Genomic DNA, 23,880 nt, shown 5'->3' with positions numbered 1-23,880 from the left:
GAGACCCATTTGCCAGTCCAAACCTCAGCGTCAGCGCTGCATCGATCTCTACATTAAAACATGCTCTATGGATGGCGACCAACCAAATCCAGGGAAAAACTGTTGCCACAAGGGAAGTGGTCCTCTCCCTGAACAGACAAGGAAGGACAGACGGCGCGGAGCCCCTTCGGCACCGCGGCAGGGACAGCCCCGGCAGAGCCCGCGGCACATCCGCAGCGGGAGCCGCACGAGCACAACGTCCTGACTGGGTTTGCTGAACATGGTTCAGATTATTGGATATGTCTATAAGCACAATGCTCTTTAGAAGCATTTACTGTTATACCCAAACCCTACTCGCTGCAACACACGGTGTCGGACAAGTAGTGAAAACGTCTTCGTATTCAAAGGTGCTTGGACATCATTTTCAGGCAGCATTTTACCTTTATTTTAGTGAGCTCCCACTACAAAGATTTTAGAAGGAAGAAGATGCCAATAGTTTACTTTTTTTTCCTTTTTAATCTGTGAAATTGAGACAGACACCTAAATAAATACCTACTTTTACTTGCCTAAGTCTACTCTACATCTGAAATCTCTACTTTTTAAATAAGGGATAAAATGTTGCCCAAAAGACTATTTATAATTATACATTTGTGTTTCTACTAAATCTACAAATCAAAATAGTTCTCAGTTAAAAAGATACAATTTGTATCAACAGTAAAAGGTACTTTCTGGTTCTTTAGGGCCTTACTTTAAATTCCAGCAAGTGTATGAAAATTATCAGCAGTAACAGTGTAAACTAGTGACTTTTTAACACTGAACATTGTTACAATAGATGGAAACCTAAAACTGTTGGCAACTGACTATGTCACCTAAGTACATCTGACATCAATTGCAAAATCTATTTCTATTTTTATATATATATGTATATAGAAAAGCTTATGAGGTGCTAGTAAAACCCATGACTTAAAACCAGAAATATCCTTTACTAATACTAAAACAGACGTGCTGTGTCTGTTTCTAAAACTAGGCTATTTGTAGCAAGAATCAGGCCTACACAATACAACAGGCCAAAAACTAACTTCAGGAACACGTACAGTATCTTCTCTCCCCATAATCCTCCCCTCCCCAAATGAAACAGAAAAAAAAAAAAGAAGTTTAAGTTATTATTTTGAGCTACAATATCACCACCATAGTGCAGTTAATAAATGTTGCATATCCTCAACACACACAACCTTTTCAGGCCAGCCTTGATAAATAGCAAGAAAAATCAAACACTACCTTAAATACAAAACTTGCATTGAGATAATTAAATTCATTTAAAAATGGGTAAATATTTTATGAAAAGCTTACTTTATCCAGTACACTTGTGCAGCAATACAAAGACAAACAGATAAAACAACTAAACAAGACCCTATGATTTCGGGCCCCCTTCTACTGACCAGAAATACAGAGAGCTAGTAACAATGCACAGGAACTGAAACAGGGTGGCCTGGTTGGGGAGGTTCTGAGCATTTGCAGCTTCTTTTAGGTTCAAAGGGGGCTGCAGATTCTCAGCACCTTTGAAAATCAGGCATTTAGGCTTCTACCTTATCCATAAATTATTTTAAAAATAAGAGATTTTTTTTCCTCCTCTGATTGCATCTGATCTTACTAATCAACTGCATCAACAAAACATGTAACCATTTAAACACAACAAAGAAAGCAATGAAAAGTGCCATACTATAAATTACTAATATATTGTTACCCATTTCACTGTTAACTGGTAACTTTATTTGTTTAAAAAATGAAGTCAGTGCTGTATTAAATCTTTGTTTCCTATAAATAGATGGTTATAGCACAAAAAAGCTCACAAAACCAACAAACCAAACATACATGCTTATGGTGTTGTAAAAAGTTCAAAAACTTGGCTTGAAAATAGCCTGCCAGAAGAAGCAAAATCCTCTTTTTGCAGGTTGTTTTAACACCACGCAGCCTGAGGACAAACATCCAGCAAGTTAAAAAAATGAAAACAAAAATCCCAACAACATGTAACAAGGATAGAAAGTGCTGCATATAAACCCCTGATGCACCAAATGTTATAACCAGAGACCACAGGTTATTTTTTAAAGATACATATATATATATATTAATTTAAACTGGAACATTCTCCAGCTGTGAAAATAGCCATTTAAAAAATTTCAAACTAGAACACAAAACCTATCTGGTACTTCTGATGCATGGGGCTATACATACAGACTCCATGATACAGTATTTCACATAAACGGATTACTATATAACCTCCTTGCTGAGAAGGAGATCCCAAATGCTATTGTAGCAAACCTCCCTCAGCATTAGAGCTGAGCTGAAAACTACTGGACACCACAAAGATGCATCATCTCTCAATAACCTAGCTGAGATTTCTCCACTAAGATGGCTGCAGCGAGCTGCTGAGCGTCCGTCATGTGAGGGTTCTTCTTCATAACGATCCTCACCAGATCAGGGGGGAAGATGTTGCAGAGATTTATGTAAACCTTCTCCCGGGTGTCTTGGTGCCGTGGAGGGTCTTGAGGGATTCCGCAGTAAGGAACACGCCAGGTCTGGTCCTGCTGTTCAGGCAAGCTTTGGAAGGCAAACTGCTCGTAGCACGGCTGTGTGGGGTTACTCGGCAAGGAGTAGGTCTGGCGGTAGCCATAGGCATCCATCCCATAACTCTGCCTCTCCCAGCTTCCAAGCCCATCTTGGCCAGAATAAGGCTTTCTGTGTCTTAATGGAGAATTATCATATAAACGTGAGTCTGAAACGCTGTCTATTCTCGTGGACACAAGGGCTCTCCCCAGATGCATGGTCTTTGCATGCAACGAACTCTGAGATGCAGAGTAGTCGTTTGGACAGCTGGAACGAGCACTGATGGCTGGATGCTGCAGATGCACAGCCATGTATGGAACTGGAGGTTTGTGGTGATGCTTTGGTTCTTCATGACTATAGCTTTGCACTCGTGTGAGAGGCTCATGGTAGCTCTGTAGGAAGGGCTGGGTGTTAAGGCGGCCGTGGGGGTGCATATGTTGGCACTTCAAGTTCTCCTCTAGCTGTGGGTCAGGCGAACTCATGTAGGAGCGATCACTGTAACCCACATAGGAATCACTACTGCCACAGCTGACACTTCCTTCACTGCTGCAGTCAGAAGCTACCGAGCTTATCCTATAATCTGTATCCAAGGAGAAGCGCCTTTCAGGACTACGTGGACCAGATACACTTAGATTTGAATATGCACTCAGCATAGAGTAATACCCTACATCCACAGGAGACTCACATTTTGGATACTGGTCATAAGGCATTGGTGTTCCGTGATTTTTGGTTGTCATCATCACTGCAGGATACTGTCCCTGTGGTCTTTGATCCTGAGGTGGAAAGTGAACTCCAGATGGAAGGCCGTTAGTTAAAGGTGCAGTACTTTGGGGTTTGGCAGCAGAGGAACTTGGTATACTAACTAAAGAAGGTACAGACCTGGTTTCCAATTTGTTTTTGGTGGGAAGCTTTTCCTCCAAGTCTTGATAGACTTGAGTCCTTATACTAGGATCCGATTGCCTCTTTGGAGTAGCGCGCTTCAGCTCAGAAGTGCCATCGTTTTTAGTGCTGCAGGGAACACTATTGCTTTTTACCAGTCCTCCTTCACTAGTAGTTTTGGCAGCTGTGCTTCTAGACATGGCACGAAGTTCATCAGCTACAGATCGCTGAGGCTGATTCCCTCTTTCTGGATGATAGTATTTGCATTTGTGTCCATAGGTACATTTCTTCCCTATTAATACAAACATAATCAGATGAAAAAAAAGCTTCACCAAAATATGGTAAACATCAAACAATGGAAATGCCCCTTGTTTAAAGTTTTAGTGATGATTTGAAAGATCCTGCGTATGGTTTTGTGTGACATGGTGTGAGATCTAAGATCTCGTCTCTTGTATTATGGGGAAAAACAAGCAGTGGCAGTGTGCTGCAGCTAGTGCTCCAGGAATGCAGACCAATGTGACCAACCACATTTTGAGCTGAACACTGTCAGTGTATCTGTATGCACCTGCTGTACTGGGACAAGGAGATAGACAGGTAGAAAACCTAACAGGAAAGTCCCACAGACCTGTAAGACCAGCAGGTTTTCAGCTCAGTCAGATGGTGGTGTGCCTGTATGAATGCTCAGTAGCTAAACTTCAGACAGGTCAATCAATTTTCTGGAAGAAAACTTAGATGTCTTATGACCAAATCACATTAGAAAAGGTCCTTCTGGAGCCTGCAGAATTTACATGCTGTTTTGGATCTATTTCTACAAATCACTAATGAAGTTGCTCCATTAGTTCAATTAGTAGACAGAAATGTTCTCTAACCAGCACATGAAAAATAGATCACTTCAGTTTCTGCCCTCAGCTCAGCATTTTAACCATTCTCAGGTTAAAATAGTAATGTAAAAACCTCTGTTTAAAAGTTTGTATTTTTGGAAGTGTTAAAATAAAGCTGAAGCTTGGTCCCCAGCCCCATTAGTACAGAAAACTGACAAGTTAAATCAAATTACCATAGGGACATGGTTGCTTCTTATGTTCTGGTACAATAGGCTTCTTCCTAAGAAAATTGTCTAGACTTGGACCATGGCGACCAAGAGGATCATCAGGAGGCATAAATCTATAAAGAAAAGAAAAAAAACAAAAAAAAAAGGTATTATGGAAGGAAACAAGTCTTTTCATATTCCTCATGCAATGACCAAAATGACCAAGCACCTCACGAGTGCATCCTACACTATAATGTCCCATGCTGTCATTTTTAAGCCTGGATACTTTGAGCACTGTTTTGAAAGGCCACTTTTCTGTTGCAGGTACTGCCTGAGAGACAAGTCATAGAAATACACCATGTAGACACTTCTAGTCTGCTTCAGACACCTTCAGCCTAGCTCAGCTGACTGCTCTGTGGCAAAGCAGGGCTGCACACAACCCATTCCTAAAGGCAGCCATTCCTGAAAATGCCACAACTAACTCTGCAAAACTGCACTCATTGTCTAGGACTCTAGCACCACTATTTAGGCCCTCAAATACAAGTGTCTGCTTGGCAGAATACTGAGTCCATGCAAGTAGAAGAAGACATCAGTAGTAACTGCAGTTGATCTCTGTGCTGGGCTACAAAGATAATACAGATGAATCTAAGCAGGCAGCTGAACTAGAGGCCTCCTGAGGTTCATTCCAACATGAGTTTTTCTATGACTTTAGGATTTAGGAGTCTAACCACAGGCTGTCTCAGTATATATATATATATATGTAGTTATAAAAAGCTCTACAAAAAACAGTTTGAGTATTTTGGATTATAAAATCTATGATCAAATATTTCTTCTGTTTTCCTACATGTACCTAATGATTTGAGTGTAAGATGGAAATTCATCCAAGTCTTCAGATTTTCCTTCTCTCAATTATTTTAGTGGCACAAATAAAGACAGACTGACTTACTTGTCATTAACAAAGGAATACATCAGCAAGCGCTCATCTATGAACTTCTTCCATTCAGGCTTTTCATTAGCTAGATCCCTGTAGTTATCATTAGAAACAATGATGCCATCTGACTCAAAAGCCAACTTCACTATGAATCGGTCATCATAGCACACCACCCTTCTCCCTTGCACTCGGCGGGATGGCGTGAACACAAGAATCTTCTCCTTTTCTAATTTACGTAAGATTTCTTGATCTACAAGGAATAAGAATCAAAGGTTTAAAAATTAAAAAAAAAAAAAAGGAAGTCATGTTTGTTTAATCTCCAAAGACATTAGAACCAAGGGAGAAAATCTAAACATCTAAGCATTTAGGACTAAACATGACTTAAATGATTATAGTCCAGCAGGAGGTGCCTGACATTTGAAGTTACAGTCAGCAGTCAACTGGCAATATTAAAAACAAACAACCCAAACAAATTAAAATGTCCTACTCCACACCATTTCTCGAAGACTATCACAGGGGACCTTGTTCATGTTGTTATGGTTCAAAATAAACACTACTTATCAAGAACAGAAGGCTCAGAGACCTGAAGGGAGCCTGCAGGAAAGCTGTGGAGGGACTTTCTAAAAGGACATGTAGTGATAGGATGAGACAGAATGGCTTTAAAGTGGATGAGGGGAGTGTGGGGATTGGTCCATCTTCTCTCTCCTCAAATAAGACTAAACAACCATTAACAGAAATTGCATGGCCAGGGATAACAAGAGGACATTCTCTCTGTGCTTTGATGATCATGACCCAGTAGTGATCCATCCTGACAGCCGGTAGCCTCTGTGATGGCATCAGCTTGCCACAGGGAGATTTAGATTAGACATCAGGAAGAAATTCTTCACTATGAGGGTGGTGAGACACTGGAACAGTTTGCCCAGGGGGGCTGTGGATGCCCCATCCCTGGAAGGTTCAAGGCCAGGTTGGATGGGGCTTTGAGCAACCTGGTCTAAGGTGTCCCTGCCCATGCAGGGAGGTTGGAAGTAGATGATCTTTAAGGTCCCTTCCAACTGAAACCATTCTATCATTCTATAAAAACCCTCTCTCATTGAAGGGGTGGTTTTAAAATACTGCATGTTTTAGTGAAAGGAGGGCTACACCCAAGTGTAGCCAAGGGTTTTCCATAACTGAGCTCCTGGGTAAAGACAGACCTCTTCCATCTCTTCATGGTACCCAACAAGAAACATCTTTTGAAATAATTCCAGTAGCTCTTGTTAATGGGACTGTTTCAAAAAGTCTCTGCCCATCAAGAGAAGGAATTACTACCAGTACCCACAAGGATTAGAACACCCATGATCTGTACAAATACCCAAGCTCTTCACAAATGTTAACAGCATCCTCTAGAAAGACATCTGTAACCAAGAGCAAATACAGAGTTCTTCTGTTTTATTTTGCCTCCAGTAATGGTTTGAAACGTATCTTTCTTTGAAGAGTTTATATTTTTGCATATGAAGTCTTACCAAATCCAAAGAGATTTATCTTTAATCCTGCTAAGTAATTGTGTTTAACATTTTACCCAATTTCTTTTTGTCCTATATAGTCCATCAATCACCTATCCAAAATAATTTTATCTTTCCCTGTATGGGACCTGGAGATCTTAAAGAGCTTTGAAAGATGGCCTAAGGAGGTTGGTCTGAATGGAGATTCTAGATACAGCACCAGTGCACCTAGTAGTGGTGTATACAACTCCTTATGTAGATTCTCCCAGCTATCACCCTGCTCAGAGAAGACAAGCTATGAAAGAAACATTTAAAAAAGCCAGACAACATCTAAAATGGCAGAAAATAATGCTCATGCAGTGAATATGAGTCATAGCTCTTAATAATGGTTTAGATCTCAAATAACTCAACTGTTCTGTAGCACAAGACACTTGACAGGGAATGTGTTCCATCTAGGAAGGAAAAAAGACTCTAACACGAAGAAATACAGCATTAATATTATATATAAACAATGTATTTGATACAAGCATTTATCTGTTTAATAGAAAAAGCTCAGGATTTTAAACTGAATCCAAACTCTTTGTACTCAATACCCCACCCAGTCACGTGGTAAATGATGAGTGTGATGGAAGGTGATTTATTTTGCTCACTAAGAAAGAATAACAACATCTCCCATGTGATGATTAGCAGTAAATAATAGGAAAGATGCAGCTGTTGTTTAAACCAAGAAGCTTCTCACAAATACTGACAGTTTAGAACCATCCTTAAGTCTTTTTCAAAATTCCAGGTGGTTGCATATTTCACAGAATCATGGAATCACAGTTTGAGCTGGAAGGGACCTTTAAGATAATCTGGTTCCAACCCCCTTGCATGGGCAGGGACACCTCCCACTACATCAGGTTGCTCAGAGCCCCATCCAACCTGGCCTTGAACACCTCCAGAGATGGGGCTTCGACAGCTTCCCTGGGCAACATGTTCCAATATCTCACCACCCTCACACTGAAGTTCTTCCCATTAACATGGTATGTTCCAGCAGCAACCAAACAAATGAAATGAAGGATTGTGAAGATCTTTCCAGATATTTGAAAATGCATCAATGGTTATCAAAAATCTGTAATCTTCCTTATCTCCTTATATGACAAGATGACCCACCTGGTGGATGAGGGAAAGGCTGTGGATGTTGTCTACCTGGACTTCCCTAAAGCCTAGACACTGTCTCCCACAGCATTCTGATGAAAAAACTGGCTGCTCATGGCTTGGATGGACATGCTCTCTGTTGGATAAAACACTGCCTGGATGGCCGGGCCCAGAGAGTGGTGGTGAATGCAGCTAAACCAGCTGCTGGCCGGTCACTGGCTGGGTCCCTCAGGGCTCAGCGTTGGGACCACTTGTGTTTAACATTTTTATCAATGACCTTGGTAAGGGTAGAGAGTGCACCCTCAGTAAGTTTGCAGATTACACCAAGTTGGGAGGCAGTGTTGACCTGCTTGAGGTTAGGGAGGCTCTACAGAGGGACTTAGACAGAGTGCATCAATGGGCTGAGGCAAAATGTATGAGCTTCCACCAGGCCAAGTGTTGGGTCCTGCACTTGGGCCACAAGAATCCCATGCAATGCCACAGGGTGGCTGGAAAGCTGCCCTGCTGAAAGGGAGCTCAGTGTGCTGATCAGCAAGGGGCTGAACATGAGCCAGCAGTGTGCCCAGGTGGCCAAGAAAGCCAATGGCATCCTGGCTTGTATCAGAAATAGTGTGGCCAACGAGTCTAAGGAAGTGATCCTCCTCCTGTACCCTGTACTGGTGAGGCTTCACCTTGAGTGCTGTGTTCAGTTTTGGGCACCTCAGTACAAGAAAAACATCGAGGTGCTGGAGTGGGTGCAGAGAAGAGCAAATAAGCCAGTGAAGGGCCAAGAGAACAAGTCTTATGAGAAGCAGCTGAGGGAACTGGGGCTCTTTAGACTAAAGAAAAGGAGGCTGATGTTAAGACTTTAGCGCTCTCTACAACTACCACAAAATGCATTGTAGAGAGGGTGCTGGTCTGTTCTCACAGGTGAACAGTGATAAGGCAAGAGGGAATAGCCTAAAGCTATACCAGGAGTGCTTTAGGCTGCACATAGGATTGCTTTTTCTCTGAAAGGGTTGTCAGGCATTGGAACATGCTGCCCAGAGAGGTGGCTGAGTCACCATCCCTGGATGTCTTTAAAAGTCATATAGATGTAGTGTTTGGAGATATGGTTTAGGGCTGAACATGGCAGAGTAGGGTTAAAGGTTGGACTTGATGATCTTAAAGGTCTTTTCCAACCTAGATGATTCTGTGATTCTGCAACTTTAGAAGCCAGAGATACTACTCTCAAAGGCTCACCTAGCCATATTTAGCATAACAAAACAAAACCAAACCCACAACTCCCCCCTAAATCCTACCAATTTTTTAACCCTGAATTCTCCTCTGCTTCAACTTTAGAGCAAAAGAAGGACAGATCTGCCTTTACACAGAATTAGTTTGATCGAGACATGAATGCATCTACATTTCTTTATTTTTTTCTAGATAAACACAGCCAAAACTAGAATTTTCAAAAGATGTCCCACTTTTTTACAGTTATGATGAAAAGGGGAAGGGTTCAGGATATTCCCGTAACCCCAGTGTGGGCAATGACTCACTGAGGTGACTGGCAGACAGGGCACCCTGGCAGAATCTGCTCACAAGAAAGATCACCCAGTGAATCACTAAGTTCAAACCTCTATGCTGCCAATGCTACAAGGGCACAACAGTTTTACAAAATGGCAATTACACTCTTTAATTAAAAAGTAGCAACATTAATGGAAAATTTATCAGGTGAGCAGAAAGGAGGACTTAGAGGAGGGCATTGCTTTGTCTTATTCCTTCCTGAAGACTGCAATGAAGTTACTGCACCAAAGATACTTCCTATCATAGTCTTTCATTTCTAAAGGTTTGTTCATTTGAGCACTCATGCCATGCAAAGCATCAAACAAACCAGTAAAGGCAGAACAGTGCTTACCTGTGATGAGAGCATCAGGTCTTGACTGTTCTTTCCTCCACGCTGGCACAAACACGGTCACATCCTTGTGGCCTCTTTCCAAAAACCAGTCCACAGCCAATTTGATTCCTCGACAAGAAAATACTTCTTTGTTCCCATGGCTGAAACACACATTGTAATTTCTTATGACTTTGCTTTTCTATGACCTTAAATGGAGCATAGCAAAACATGGATCTCAAAGTCATGCTCTTCATTTGCTCTGTGGCTTTGAAAGCCAACTGAGAGTTAGTCTGAGCCTTGCCCAAATATTGCCATCACTTGCAAAATGGTGTCAAAGAGGGATACTGAATCTGCCCAACATTTTTAGCCTCTGCACGTGGATTCAACAAGTAAGGAAAAATGTAAGTAAGGAGTGTTAAAAATCCTCATAGCCCAACGAAAAGTATGGGGTATAACAAGCACCACAGAGACTTGATGAGGGAACACAGGCAGTCTGAAATAGGAGGCGACATGGAAGACTGCAACAAGTTTAAGAAATGGTGTCAGATGAGTACTGAGCAGTGGTGTGCATGGCAGCACAGGGAAGAGGCAGCAGATCCTGGCTGCAGAAGCTCTGTGAGATCCCATCTGAAATGAGAGAGAAGGACTCCAAGCCCCAGGGGGAGGCAGACACTCCAGCAGGACCAAATTAGGCGAACTGAAAAGACTGTCCAAAATCTACATGACAAAACTAAGAATTTGCTCTGCACTGCACTTCAGAAGGAGAAATTAACTGTGTAATAAAACAAGCTGTGGAGAGACAGTTCAGCAGAAATGGATCAGACATAAGCAAAACAAAAGGTGTGCATTTGTTGTGCAATAACTGTCTGAGGTAAGGCAAGAGACGCAATTATGTCATTTTCTAAAGGCAGATGAGTCCTCAGCCAACTTCAGTTTTGGGCACGATGTATTATAAAAGACACAGAGGAACCTGAAAGAATCAAAAAGCAAGTGAAACAAGGTCTATGGGTAATGGCTGAAAAGTGCATGTAGTTAATCCGGAGTAAAAAAGTAGCCTGTGGAAGAACAAAACAATCTTCAATATAAATAAGGTAATTAAAATAGAGAACAGCAATCAACCACTGGGTATCTGTGGAAAAGTTCTGGCAGCAGGAGGATGCAGGGTACCCACTGTGAGAAGAGTTCAGGGGATGCCCTGTGCCAGGCATGCCCAGCTCCTGCCAGCTCCATCATAGAGGAGGGAGTGAAGGAACACCAAGGCCTTGGAAGGTGGAGGAGGAAGAGGTGCTCTATGGGGAACAGCTATAACCCCAGAGGGACTGCAGCCTGTGGAGCACAGGAAGAAAAGCATGAATGAAAGGAGCAGTAGAAACAGCCATGTCCTGATCCCAACCCCTGATGCCACTCATGGCCTCTCTGCAGAGACCCAGTGTCACCTGCCACCATGACAAGAGGGAAGAGAGGTGTCTGGAGTGAAGTGAGCCTGGGAAAATCAGAGGATAGATGTTTTTCCCCTAAATATTTTAATGTTTGTCTTTTTTGTTTCCCATTGTCTCAATCAGTAATTAACAATTAAGTTCACTAGCTATAAATTGAATTTGTTTGACATGCAACAGTACTTGGTGACTGACTTCCCTGTCCTTATTTTGACCCATGAGTTTTCTTGCTCCATTTTCTCCCCAAGTCCTGCTGTTGGAGAGAGCAAGCACCCAACTGGGTATATGTCCCTGTGCCAGTTGTGGTTGACCACTGACTGGGTGGACAGAAAAGTCCTCAACTAGCATAAGGAACAGCTAAACAATATGTTAGAAGCAGCCTTCTAACTGATCAATGGGACAGTCTGCCCATGGATTCTGGGATTTCCTCACTGAACACTTTCCAGAACAAGTCAGATGACTCCTCTCCAGTCAGTGTTCTGCATGTACAACTTTTGTGAGGTCTCTCCCAACCTCAAAGCAATACATAGCAGAAGAAACACAGAGGCATGGCAGCAAGCCATTGCTTCTTGCTTGGCTGGCTTGTCATGTACAAGTGCATCACAATCTGCTTTCCAGAAAGTTAGTCTGTGAAGTGATTTGTGAAGAGGACAGCATGATGATAGGTAGCCAAAGGGATCTCAAAAGTTCCTCCCACTTGCATGTTTTGAAGTAAAGAAAAACACCAGAAAGTTATTTTAAAACTTTTTGTTTGTTTGTTTGTTTTTAGTAGGACCATTTAAAAGTACCTGCTATCTCCAGCCCTCTGTAACATAGCACTGCTGTACAACTCTTGATACACTGGGGGAGCTTGAGTAATTGTGCAATGGATTAAGTGTCACAATAAGTGCGAGAAAAATTCTGAAACAACGTTCAGGTTCCAGAAGCCTGTGAAGGAGGTGGTGTACATGTTCACCTGTGTCTAGGTTTTGAGAGAAGATGAGTCATGGCTAACACCTCTCACAAAGTATCATCCCCAGTAGAGGCTGTGTTGAAGGTCACAGGCCCCAGACTAAAGGGGGAAAAAGAGAAGAAGGGGAGAAGAGGAGCCCACTATCATTATTCAGATTAAGTGAGGAACTATACAACTTTCTTTTCTAATGATGCCAAAACAGGACCTGGAAACATAATCCTATACGAAGATACTGCAATTGTCACTGGTCATAATAATCAAAGTAGATAGATTTTAGATAATACAGCATAGTCCAAGGTGAGTTTAAATCCACCTCCAGTGCCTATATAGGGCTATACTAGGAAACCTGTCTGGAACAATGGTTCTAGGCCTCTGCAAAAACACATTCCTTGTTTTGTACAATATCCTCATGAAATACACTATTACACTGAAATAACACTAATAATAAAACACAGCAATAATTTTTCTAGGCACTGGTTTATACTATAGTTATTCGTCTGCTTGTTTGGCTGAAAAAGTATCTTTGTGCATTTCATAACTTCCCAGGAACAGGAAACCAAACCAAACACAGATATGTCACATTTAAAATGCACATGCATATTAAAAAATGGCCAACAGTATGTACAGCCATGGCAAGCTTAATCACATCTCCCTGCAACAACACACCATGAGGACACTTCGTGTGTGTTCAGTGCCCAGTGGTCAGCCATTAGTCCTCCTCTGCAAAGCCTGGTACCCAAAATGACTGTTCATGCTATCAGCAGGTCATGTGCAACCACAAATACACTGCAATCCATTTTAAAACCACTGGGAAAGGCTTTGTCCAGCTACTAAATTCTAGTGAAATCACTGCACTGTGGTTAGTCTAAACAATCTCCGTTCTTTCAAATGGATAAAATCACTTTTCACTCCTGACAGAAAATTGTCAAGAGTGTGTTTTAGTAACTGCGTGTTTGTTCCCCTAAGTCTGAAAAATAATTTCTGGATTTAAATCCTGCCCCCTCTGAAAGAAATGGTCATTCTGGCCTATCACTTTCAGTCAGGCTGGAACTCAAGCCACATTTTTAAAGTCAGAGGGAGGACCAGGCAGTTCAGCTCCTTATACTTCTCCTGCCTAATAAAGATTATTAAAACTCTTTCATCTAGAACATACATTTTAATATATTTAAACTCTACTGACCAGGAATATGAAATGCATTACAATGCATATGAGCTTTTCTGCATTGCTGAGTAAGTGGATTTATGGCTCATAGAATTCTTCACATTTTCTGCTCCTTTTCAGACACTTGCCTAGGCTAGTATCTGAGTGGATACAAATTCCAAGAAATTTAAATGATTAGTGTGAAAGTTTTTGAAAAAGATGTATAATTAAAATTTGTTCTTTTCTTCTGTTTTGTTGTCATGCAGATTTGATGCTTGCCTTTGGATGATCTTTGTGCTTCATCAGCTTTATGATACATCATATGGTGAAAAGACTGAAATCATGCTGCTGCTTCTGACTTTTTTTTTTCTGGTTAGTTGCAAATAAGAGTGGAAATGTTTGTATTTCTTTGTCAAAAAAACTTCCTTTTAAAAAGACCTTCCCAATTATTATATTATTATAATATCCTTCTATATGTTTGGAAAATCTTTCCATTTTATTGCCTTCTCAGGGATCAAGCTGATGCAGACTGGCCTGTAGTTCCCCATAGGACAAGAGGAAATGGCCTCAAGTTGCACCAGGGGAGGTTTAGATTGGCTGTTAGGAAAAATTTATTCACCAAAAGGGTTATCAAGTATTGGAACAGGCTGCCCAGGGAAGTGGTTGAGTCACTGTCCCTGGAGTCACTGGAAAGATATGCAGATGTGGCACTTAGGGACATGGTTTAGTGGCGGACTTGCCAGCTTTATGTTTATGGCTGGAATTGATGATCCTAAAGGTCTTTTCCAACCTAAGTAATTTTGTGATTATATGTAAAAGCTCAGAGCAGTCAGGACGACAGCTGTAGTCCTGGGTGAGACACTGGTGTATACTGCTTTGGTTCTGCTTGTTGACTATTTTTAATCTACCACTCTTAGTTGAAGGAATATACAGCATATTCCTTTAGAAGTATCTCTTTCTCTTTCATACTATGCATGAATGACTCTTTTTATCACCACTTTAATATTTGGCCTGTTCACAGTTGTGGTTTTATTTTAAATGAAAAAAAAAAAGTAGTATTACACTTGCCAAGCAAAAACCAATCAAGTATTTTCCAGGCCAGGAGAGTGAGCAGAAAGTGGTAAAAACATCTGATGAGAACAGTATTTTCTCTGTTACCTTTGTAGCCCCCAAAATAGACTTTCAAGTGACTGTCATGGAAAGAGTTGTGGTATACACTCCTAAATCATTGACAGCTTCCAAGCTACAAGACTTCTGGTGTGCTCTTATGCAATATTAAAACCAACACAGCTCTCAGATTTTGACAGCCACAGAAAACATACACATTGATGACAAGAGGTGTTAGAGCTGAGGTCTACAATAATATCTGTTGCAATACACATACAGGTTTTTTATACAACTGGAATCTGGGCACATCAAGGTACTTTCCATGTAAAAGAATGTTAATTAAAAGCAAGAAGAACAAAACTAACACAGAGATCTGCCTGATAAATTTGGAGAGTTACAAAACTATTTTATTCTGTCATGTCACAGGAGGAAAACAGTACTTAGTCCATAGTATAGACAGATAAGAATTTCCATCCTGTATTATATTAGTGACTCATTGGCTGGCAGCCTGGTTTGCCACTAGCTTCACCCCATTTATTTATTTATTTAAGGTCTACTAATTTCCTAATCACAGAAATAAGTTGGCCCGAAACACCTTTCAGTTCTCCAGAGCTTCCATCAGTCCTGCATTTATTCCTTATATTTTGCTTGCTGACATAAAATGGATTAAACAGTTCCTGAATGTTGTTTTTTTTTTTCCATTAGCTCATAATAGGTTACTTCAATGCTTTGAAGTCTTTGAAGGCAAAAAGCCTTGGAAGCTGCAACATCCTTCAAAACACCTTTTGTCTCTAGGGCTTCCAATGTCAGGGCACTCTATGGAGTACAGCAAGTGCAGCTGCCAGGCAGACACACACGTGGGTGTCTGACCAAGCAAGAGTCATGCACTCAGCAGTCAGAGGTCAAACCAGGCAAAGAGAAGTTAAACTCAAAGCTGCCAGTGACAAGATCCTACCCACATGACTGTTACTTGCTGGAAAAATATTTGTATCTATTCCTTAAAGTGACACCTCAAAATAACCAAAGAAACTAGACCGTCGGTGTCAATGAGGGATGAATGTCTGAATCAAGGTACCAAGACACAAGGGTGTATACGAAGCTCAGCAACATGTGATCTGAGAAGAGGCCAAAGCCAGTGCTAATTGTCAAGGCTAATGCCAGAGACCACTGCTAAATTGTTAGTTTATTAAAATACAGATGCAATTAAATTGGCATATGAAAACTACATATGGCATAGTTAAGACCATCAAACCATCCTTTGGTTGACTTGCAGTTCTGGAAAAATTTCTATGTAGACAGGGTATTGGTGGACCTTTTACTATGGCCAAATGACCTGCCTCACTGTTCATGCACAAGGGCAAGACTCAGTTGCCTAAACAGAGATGTTTACTGCTGGTTAGGTACCTCTGGGTATCTCACACTTCTTCCAGTTGGATGAAAGTCCTTAATGGCCCTGGGATATCTGCTATATGTCGGGCCTGTGTTTATGTTTCTGATGCCACCAAGCACCTAGAACATCCACAGCTGGAGGGATGGCTGGGCATGAAAGTTGTAAGAAAAGTGCAAAATACCTGTCTCAAGTGGGAGTGAATTTATAACTTAAAAAATATAAAAATCCCAAATCAGCATTTTTCTTTCACAAATAAAAATTAACTCTACAGTTGCATTGCATTTTCCCTTGTACAATGAAGTACCATCAAGCACCATTTAAATACACAGGCCAAGTTTTTCCAAGGGGGAAAATGAAGAGCATCACTGCCATGGCATGGGAATCCTGGGGGTGAAGTTTTCAGAAGAATGTAATTGCTCAAAACAAGACTAATTTATTTCAGCCAGCAAACACAGGTGGCACGTGATCAAAATACTCCAGTTCTTTTGCCTACGTAATTGTGAAAGTGGTTGTCTAAAATCTGTAATACAGCAAGTAAAATATCCAATTATTTGCTTCTCAGGGCTATCTTAATGTTGTGCTCTCTCTGAGCACAGCAGACTTCTTTTTTGCCTATATGATTTCAACATAAACTTTTATATACATTTACATAAAATTTAAATCCATTCTTTTCACTGTTAAAAGAAGTTGGAAGGCACCCAGGGTAGCCAGGAAAAAGTAGCAAATATGGAACAGAAGAAAATTAATAAAGTAGTTAATATCTTCTGTCTTTGTAACTAACAACTCTGGTTTTCATTCCTCACCTCTTGGTGGCAAAAGCCTGAGCAAAGCTCAGAAAAAACAGAGAAGTAACCTCCGCAGTAAAGGAAGGTCTTAAAATGAAGGGGCCAAAGAGAATTTCAAAACCTTTCCTCTGCTGCCTCACAGAGAAACAGGACCTTCTCCCCTCCATTCCAGACTGCAGAGGCTCAGCTGAGAAAATCAGAGATGCACGAAAAGCAGGTCCAAGAACAGAGTATAGACAGGTGTAAGGATGAAGAGGTGATGAGCTGCTGTTGCTAGATGGGCAGAGATCACCTTCTTTTGCCTATCTTAGTTATGTAAAGGGAAATTTTAGGGAACTTTAAATCTCATCAGACAGGGATACAGAACTACTGTTGACTGAATTGTGTTACCTGTCTTGTATCTATCCTTTGCAGTTTACACTAAGTAACATCCTGAGTTCATTTTTATGTCAATGGACTAATGCCTCTCATGCTCATGTAGACTAAGGTTCTAAAAGTAGATTTTGCCTTACATCATCATCATCTACATGCAAAAAAACCCCCAGTTTATGAAGCAGAGTTAGACTTACACAGCTCTCTGGAAATCCAACACAGGTCACTGCTTATAACTGAATCCTGGGTCCTGTCCCTTAGTCCAGCTTCACTCTCAACTGTGGGAAGTGTCTACCAAGAGCTCCACTGCTGCTCTAGGGGATTATCTAATTTGTGGTTCAGCTCTCATTTTAAGTTCACACACACAAAAAAATGAGACCATCCATACAACATTCTAACAAAAGATTGTGTGTATTAGGCTTTAATGTGTAGTCATCTTTCCTCTTCTGGAAAAGGATTAAGTCAACACCATGAAAGCTAGAAAATGAAAGACTATGACAAGATTTGAAGCATCCCATGGAAACTAATAGGCAATTCTTCAAGCCATAGACTGCAAAAGCCACCTTTCTGCTATTCAGGTGAAAGAGTGAGTTAGCTTTGTTTTGAAAACTCTAACCAGTTCATATTCTTTAGCCAATACTGGAGCCTTAAACCTGAAATACACAAGGTGCTTCTGACCAACCATTTTCAGTTTAAGGCACGAATGACAAGCAATACCATCTTAAAGGATAAGAAAAGCTTTCCAAGCACTACCAAAAGACAAAAAATAAATGAGAGGTGTTGGGTTTTTTGTTTGTTTTATTATTATTATTTTTTTAAACTACAGCTTGCTAAAGGAGCTTATCTGAAACAGGAGTAGTCACCAGACTAGACCAGCATATATGCTGGCCCTGGCTGGCCAGAGTAAATTATTCTGGCCCAAGCCTTGATCTACACTGGCCTCAAGGAGCACAATGCACCCACCACCACTTGACTGGATGCAACCAGTTGCACAAATATGAACATCCAGTCACATAATCAGATGGATCCTTCCTCCCTTGTGTCAGACCTAGCTGCTCTCTCAACCATAAAAACATTTAATTTACAGGTCTAATGGGCAAATTGAATTTGAATTAGGAAGCTTAATCAACTAATTTTGCAGCCACACAGTCACTAGATGAGATGCAGGTAGGAAAGTGAGATTGAGGCAAGGATGAAAGTAAGTCACTCTGTGTCACTCATTAGCTGTTTTGTGAAACTGCATTCTTAATTAGTCATGCAATGGAAACACAGGGCAGCATATAGTGATTGATCCTGCTGGGATCACAGAATGGCTCATCCTACTTCTATTATTGGACATTGCTCACCTCAACCTTCTCCACAAAACTTCTCCCCTGCCCACCTCATCAAATATATCCCTTAAATGAAAATTAGCAGTATTTATCTAGAATAATTCTAATAGTAAACAGTATCATCAAGTACATGTACGACAACAGGGGGGTAAGAATCAGTCTACCCTCTTCTGTGAGAACGTATGAGAGAGCTCTCAAGAATATCTGTCAAAACATTACCTACAGTCTTGCCTAGGGCACAGGTCCATTTCCTGTTAGTAACTCCAAAGAGAGCTCATTAGCCACAGTTTGGAAAAGGTAAAAGGAATGAAAAGAACAGATTGTGCCAGTTCATGGGTTAATTACTTGTAACAGGATCCTGGACATTTATATACATAAATTTGAACATGACAGTCTCAACTGGTGAATTCCTGCATCTCCTCCACTGCTTTGGACATTGCTCTTTCACTTGTTAAAATAGAAATCTTTCTTTTTAAAATGCTTATTTACTACAGCCTATTTTCTTGAAGGGGAAAGGAGAGATCCTGATGGAAAGCAACTGTTTGCATGACTGGTGTCAGCAACAGGGATTCATTTTTTACAAACATGGGACCATCTTTCATAATCAAGATCTGATTTCAAGGAAAAGGTGGGATCTACCTGATCAAGCAGAACAAAAGCATCTTCACTACTGGCTGAGCAAAACCAGAGCAGAAGCATCTTTGTCAGTAGACTGGCCAACACAGCAAGGCATGAACAATCCAGGAAGTTTCTGGAGTGCACTGATGATAGCTTCTTAACATGGGTGACTGAGGACTCAATGAGGGAACCTGCTGGACCTCCTAAATAAGGAAGAATTAGTCAGAGATGTGAAGGTCAGGGGCAGCCTTGGCTGAAGTGACTGTGAGTAGTGGAATTCAGGATCCCATGAAGAAAGAGCAAAAAGCAGAGTTACAAACCCAGACTTCAGGAAAGCAGAATTTGGCCTGTTCAGGAGAATTCCATGCAGCATAACCCTGGAGATGAGAGGGGCCCAGAAAACCTGGCTGATTTTCAGTCATCACCTCTGCCAAGCTCAAAATTGGTCCACCTGATTTGCAGGAAGTTGGGCAAAGGCAACAGAACAAGACTTGCCCTCAGCAGAGGTTGGGGAACACTGAAACAGGGTATTCCCATGCTGCTGGGCCCTCAAGGGTGTTGAAGGAGCTGGCTAAGGACATTGTGAGGCCACTTTTGGTAATCTTTGAAAGGTTATTGGGGGTGTTCCCTAGGACTAGAACCCTGGGGACTGATACAGACACAAGCATTGCTTAGCATCTTCTGTAATCATCTAGACCTAGATAGATCTAATGACCTGGAAAATGGGCAGAGTGCACCCTCACCAGGTTTGATGAGGATGTGTAACTGGGAGGAGTACACCAGATGGGTGCAGTGCTATTCAGAGGGACCCTGGGAGGGTTGAGAAATGGGCCAACAGGTACCTAGCAGAGGGAAATAGAAGTCCTGCAGCTGGGGACTCACACCAGGCATCAATACAGGCTGGGGAAAAAACAACTGAAAAGCAACTCTGAAGAGAACACCTTGGGGTTCTGGTGAACACCAAACTGACCACAAGACAGCATATGCATTTGCAGCACAGAAGGCCAACAGCCTCCAGGACTGCATTAGGAAAAGTGCTGGCAGCAGGTCAAGGGAGGTGCTGTTCATGAGGGAGCCTGTTCCAGCCTTGGTGAGACACATCTGGAGTGCTAAGTTTAGTTCTAGGCTCCTCAATGTAAAACAGACATGGAAAATATTGAACAGAGTCCAGTGAAGGACAACAAAGTTAATCAAGGGACTGAAGCAGCTGTCATATGAGGAGAGGCTGAGAGAACTGGTACTAGAGAATCATAGAACGGTTTGGGCTGGAGAGGGCTCAGGGGGATCTTACCCATGTCTATAAATACCTGGTGGGAGAGAATAAAGCAGATAGAAACTGCCTTCTCACTGGTGTCCAGTGACAGGACAAGAGACAATAGGCATGACCTGGCTGGAATACAAGAAATGTTATTTAAACATAAAAAAAGAAAACTTTATCTTACAGTCAGGGCATTCAAACACTGGCCCAGAGAATATGTCAAGTCTCCATCCTTGGAGCCATTCAAAACCCAACCTGATACAGCCTTGAATTGACACTGCTCTGTGGAGAGGACTGGACTAGAAGATCTCCAGAGGTCCCTTCCAAAATGAGTGATTATGTGATTGAATTTGGTAGAAAAAAAATAAAGCTCTGTTGCTCCAATTCTTGGATAGAGACTGCTCTATTAGTAGATTTAATCTGTTTTAAGGCCCTGTAGCATGCATAGCATGCACCCATACTTGGGCTCATTTATGTAGGTGGTCAAGAAAGTAAATTGACCATAGGAAGGCAGGTCCTATATATTTATGCTAACAGATGATAAACATTAAGGGAAAGCAACTGACCTGGAGCTACTTCTGGAATGTGTTCAGTGCAGTTTGTGGGAGAAGCTGAATCTACATCCACCCACCAAGTCTGAGCTGTGCTAACTAGCTAACACTTACACAACTGTTTTGGATTTATGTGAAACACAATCCAAAGCCATTCTAGAAGTCTCTGGATAACTTCACAGTTGAGTACCAGAACAGTGTTTGTTCAACTGGACATACTTCCTTTAAATCTGAAGTTGAACTAAAAGATTAGGAGTGACACATCAGGTAGAAAGAACTCACAGGAATACCCCATTTACAAAGAATTAATATCCTTGCTTTATGGGCTAATACATCTACTTAAATAAAGAAAACCTACTGCCATAAATTAGAGCTGTATTTAAGCTTCATTTTTAAAAGCCTCATTTAAAGGTAATTAACTTGATTAGGAGCTAAAACATGCTGGGCCTTTAGCCCAGAGACTTCTTACATGAACTTATACTACTAAGCTAATGAAAACCACACCAATTCATCAGAAGACTAAAATTGACCTTCTAAAACATGGTGCTAGTAATCAGATAACCCTTATGAGCTACCCTGTTAGTTACCAATCAATTTGTGATTTAATCATTTATATAGCCATAAAACCCCCATGTCTCTGCATGTCTCTCTCTGTCCTTTCCTTCTTCCTCTAATCACCAATGAGGCATGAACCTCTCACCTCCCCACAGACCTAGAGGGGCAGGGTCATGTCTGGTGAATGCTGTAGGTAAGTGTGTTATCTGTGGGAATATAAGTGGAAATCTAAAGCACAGTAATCTCAGGAATTATTTGCAATAAATCCACACTGCAAATGTGACAAACCAGACCAATTGTACAGACAGACCAATTATCACAGACTAGCCTACCAAGAAGTATCCCTTAAACAACTTAACCTCTGTATGGAACTGGATACAGCAATTTCCCATAGCAATGGTGCCTATCAAAAATTAAGAACTAGACTGGCAGTCAGAAGGAGAGATTTGATAGCTGCCTACACAGGGAGGCTGGCATTAACCTATGGTTGTTTTATGAGTGAGTACAAACCACAGAACTTTTGCAGACCTCCAGTCTAGATTGATTGGCATACATACTGTGTGGTCAACAAAGATGCTTGAGCAAGAACCTGCATACAGTTTCAGGCAATTACACCAAACATCAGTGATTCAACAGGACAAGGTCATTCAGTTTTTGTTTAAATACAAAAGGAAAAGCTTCATTGTCACATACCTCATTGCAACATTGCTGCCATCAATAACTATTGGCCTCAAGTTGTCACCATCCTCTGTCACTTCCTCTTGCAGTGGAGACTCTGACCTCTGAGACTCTATGGAGGATGCTTCACGCATTACACTAGTGTTAGCATTAGTTACAGTCTGCTCAGTCTCAGTTTTATTCCCAAGTTTGACAAGTTCTCCCAAAATATCATTTATTAAAGCATCAGTACCAAGTTTATTTAGTACAAGTTGAACCTGCTCTTCAGAGTAACCCAACTTAAGTGCAAACTCCAGTTTGGTTTGATATTCTTTCACCACATCAGGGGGCTTTTTGACTTCCTTAGGTACTATCTGAGCCTCTTCTATCCTAAAGTCTTGCAAGATTTCATTCCTTTTTAGAATATGAGGCTCTAAGCAAGGAGATCGGCACAGCTGTCGGTGAGTCTTAGGCAATAAATGCGATTCTGATGCAGAATTATTCAGTCTCTCCGAATCATTATCAGAATTTGTGCTTTCTTCAGAGTCACAGCTGGAGCTTCCAGAAGTCTCTTCTGATGCCTCCTTGTCTGCATCTTCTTTCCTAGAATTAACCTTATCCATCGTTGGCTTCTCCGCCATTGACCAAGGTACAATTGCATTTATTTGTGTGCCAGTGCTCCCCACATAAAGGTGGCCTAAATCATGCCCCAGATGATCCTTCAAGCCCATGAAGCTGCTGCATGTACTTGACTCCACTTTGCTGTTTTCCTTGTATTCCTGAATATAAAGTGTTCTGTATTCCTAAAGAGAGAACAAAAACGGTGCAACTGGTTACATGTATTACTTGTTTTGTATTTTCTTGCTTATTTCTCAGAACTGCATTTATTCTCTCCCAAAAGAGAAACACAACCTTTTCTTATAAGCATTGAAAATTTTGAGGGGAAAAAACTTTTCCTATGGAACATCTATAGCTAAGCAGATAAACAACTGATCAACTGTCTTCTGAATGCATCAAATGCTTATACTCAAACATTTCTAGAAATAGGTTTATGAAAGAATAGGAAATAAATCACTGCAAGTTTACCTACCGTAATGCAGAGACAGAAGCCTTGTCATGATTTAAAGGAACTAAGGTACTTCTTCTAGCTTAAGACAGCATTGTAACAATAACAAAAAACACAGCTATAAAATACAAATAGTAGAAAAGCTGTTTATATTAAATACCTTAAACTCTCTGCTGAATAGAAATAAACTAGCATACTACTAGATCATCTGGCTTACTAGGCAAAAATAAGACATCATAACACATAAAATGAAATAATAACAGAAAACATAATTAAATAAACTTATTGGCCCTAAAAGACATTATCAGTTCAAGTGCATGCAGACAAACTATTCCTGAATTCCCTTATAAAGTGATAATTAAGTCAAGAAAGACTAACTGCTCTCAACAGAGTTCTGTATTAGTAACATATACAGCATTTAGAGACATGGCTTGATCTTATGGCAAAAAAAGACAGTGGAAGTCTTTGCACTGGTTGCAACAGACCTTTCATCAAGCCAACAGGGCAACCAAATTAAAAGCTGATTTCAACTCTTGGACTAGACTTGTGCAAGCCTTTTGCTGAATCAAAACTAAATACAAATATATAAGTCATGTAGGAAGAACTGAAGAAGAAAAGCAGCAGTTTTATGGACTTCATACACTTGCCACATCTTTTATTTCTGGAGGAATTTTGCATCACAGTAGTTACACAGAAGTTAGCTACCCATTTCATTGCAAAGATTACTTCCATTATCTGCATTTAAAGGCAGATTCCTATCTCTTTCCC

General features: G+C 40.9%; 1 protein-coding gene across 1 annotated transcript in view; it reads right to left on the bottom strand.

Moving 5' to 3' along the window:
- Positions 1 to 2,357: 2,357 nt before the first annotated feature.
- Positions 2,358 to 23,880, bottom strand: part of ZC3H12C (zinc finger CCCH-type containing 12C) — a 26,264-nt gene continuing 4,741 nt past the window's right edge. Inside the window, exons 2-6 of the mRNA XM_009999395.1 lie at positions 22,083 to 22,849; positions 9,915 to 10,054; positions 5,436 to 5,670; positions 4,517 to 4,623; positions 2,358 to 3,754 (exon numbers count right to left, since the gene is read on the bottom strand). Coding sequence (XP_009997697.1) covers positions 2,358 to 3,754; positions 4,517 to 4,623; positions 5,436 to 5,670; positions 9,915 to 10,054; positions 22,083 to 22,849 — 2,646 coding nt within the window. The remainder of the gene's footprint in view (positions 3,755 to 4,516; positions 4,624 to 5,435; positions 5,671 to 9,914; positions 10,055 to 22,082; positions 22,850 to 23,880) is intronic.

The sequence above is a fragment of the Chaetura pelagica genome, unplaced genomic scaffold, assembly GCF_000747805.2.
Source record: "Chaetura pelagica isolate M959 unplaced genomic scaffold, ChaPel_1.0 scaffold85, whole genome shotgun sequence".
Taxonomy (NCBI): Eukaryota; Metazoa; Chordata; class Aves; order Apodiformes; family Apodidae; genus Chaetura; species Chaetura pelagica.
This window is presented reverse-complemented; position numbering and strand designations above follow the sequence as displayed.